The sequence below is a fragment of the Opisthorchis viverrini genome, assembly GCF_000715545.1.
Source record: "Opisthorchis viverrini unplaced genomic scaffold opera_v5_11, whole genome shotgun sequence".
Classification (NCBI taxonomy): domain Eukaryota; kingdom Metazoa; phylum Platyhelminthes; class Trematoda; order Opisthorchiida; family Opisthorchiidae; genus Opisthorchis; species Opisthorchis viverrini.
The window spans coordinates 501,609-503,838 of NW_008751667.1; the positions used below are offsets into that span (position 1 = coordinate 501,609).

A 2,230-nucleotide genomic window follows, 5' to 3' on the forward strand; every position below is an offset into this window, starting at 1 on the left:
TTGCATGTTATCAATTTTGGTACCCGTACGTCTAGGTTGAATTTCGGTGCACTATTTGCTGACCTCGAAAGGTAAGTGGAGAGTATGACCTTGAAATTCTTTGATACATATGTTGTCTATGGGCGGTCGACTACAAAATAACTTTCAAGACGGTTTTTCTGACAATTCTTTGCCAACTGACTCCACAAGGACAGTCCGGCAGGTTCGCTTTGCAGAACGAAGTGTGAAAGACCAACCACACCACGAAGGGAACGTATAAGTTATCCATACGGTTTGTTCGGAACTGGTGTGCTGGCGCGCGAAATTCGACCACAGAATAGAGGAATTTGCAGGCTAAAACAATGTCCAGTCATTGGATGCCGCAGCCCATAGCGGCATCAGTCATTCGTGCTAACCGTGTACAAATATCAAGTTTCGTAAACCCATCCATATCTTTCCTCATCGCTTCGGCCCATCCGATTTCTCTCTTTTGACCCCTATTAATGGCTCAGTGGTTGGAGCCCGAATTTACTGATCGAAAGAGCCGTGGTTCGAACCTGATTTCTGCATCTCAACTTCCTCTGTCTAGGCTTGAGCAACCTGGCAGTATCGCAGCCCCAAGGTTTCCTTTGGGTGGTATGGCAGCTAGGCTACAGCTGAACGAATATCGAATTTATTTTTACTTTTTCAAATACAGGAATTGGAAACTCCGCGGATAAAGCACACGAGTGTGTGGTGGGACTCCTGGTTTCAAACTCCGTAGGCAACGGACAGGTTAAACAAGCAAGACAAAACCCCTAGCTGGTTGCAGGGTTACCTAATTCCATATAACTCTCGTCTGGATAATTAGAGCGACGTGGGTGAGGCGCAGACTTGAATTCCACCGGCATGGTATGGTAACGACGTGTAGGACGCGATTAACGTTTCCCAATCTTACCCACAGCTTTTGAACGTGCATTCACACGGGAGTCATATGCACCGAGAATTTCAATTAAAACACCCACAAGTGCTGTATCAGTCCCTTGTATGCGATTCCACTCGCGCCATTCATTGAGTTGCATTCACACACAGAGAAATGGGACAAACGCATGGGAGCTGACGCATCATATCAGTGAATATGATTTCATCCACTATCCACTCCAAAATGTAAGTGATTCAAGGGAAGGGACACTTGGACTGGTAAATGAATAAAAACACTGATTCCACACCCTCTTTAGTATCTGGAACTGCAGGTCGTGCGATGAACACAGTGAGCTTCGTATCTCACAAGTTCACGGCGGGTTGGCAATGCTCTCTTCCCACAGACAGACTGCTCATCCAGTTGTTATGCTTTCGCTTCACACCATAAACACTTTGGTTCATATGTGATAAGGCCCCGACCGGATCGGTCAAATCCCGGCCACAGGATTGTCCTCTTGGAACCCATCACTTCAACGAGAAGAGACGAAACTGTTAATATATTATTATTATTATATTATTATTATTATATTATTCATTATTTTGGAGCTTCTCTCATGTCTTCGTGTTTTTATTTTTATTTTAGTACCCCCCCCCCAAGGGACCGTCCAACATCATTCGAAATTTTTAAAAACCAATGCCAATCGGTGCACGGAATGTCCTCCTTTTAAATGAATGATGGAATTAGCTTTTCTAATCGAAGAAACACTACTCATATGGTTTCTGAAAGGTGTTTGACAGACCACAACACCCCAAGGCAGCACCCATTGGGTGCAGGCAGTGGAATTTTGATGCATTCGAGTAAGGAAGTACAACAACAGTCCGAATATGGGAAAGAGCAAACACAATTTGCTGTGTTTGCTTTGACACAAATGACGCTTCATGCATATCACCTGGAGAGAGAGCCATCAGTTTTGCCTCTCCTATTCTCATTTGAACGCAGTTTGTTTACAAACAGGTATACTCAAGTTTACTACCATTTTTTTATAAAGTGGGTTAGATTCCATCGTTTGTTTTCCATCTGGGTTAAGATAGAACAAGATAGTTTGGCCACCAAGGGAGTTCTACTGTTCTCACGTTTCACTCGGGCACATTGGTGAACTCAGATCCGGTTGGTTGTTTTGCTGACGGCAACAGGTAAACAAGTGCTTTGATTATGATCATTAGAAGAATGCAAATGTGCCTCTAGTTCCCGTTAAAACAAACAAACAAAAAACAGTGTGTTTGCGCTTAACGTAGGTGGTGAGATTCGTCCACGATCTAGATTCTATAGTAGTTAAGATGAGAAATGAAT

General features: G+C 43.5%; 1 protein-coding gene across 1 annotated transcript in view; it reads right to left on the reverse strand.

Moving 5' to 3' along the window:
• Positions 1 to 479: 479 nt before the first annotated feature.
• Positions 480 to 2,230, reverse strand: part of T265_01030 (hypothetical protein) — a gene marked incomplete at both ends in the record, with an annotated part of 4,776 nt that continues 3,025 nt past the window's right edge. Inside the window, one exon of the mRNA XM_009164973.1 lies at positions 480 to 624. Within this exon, the coding sequence (XP_009163237.1) occupies positions 480 to 624 (145 nt within the window). The remainder of the gene's footprint in view (positions 625 to 2,230) is intronic.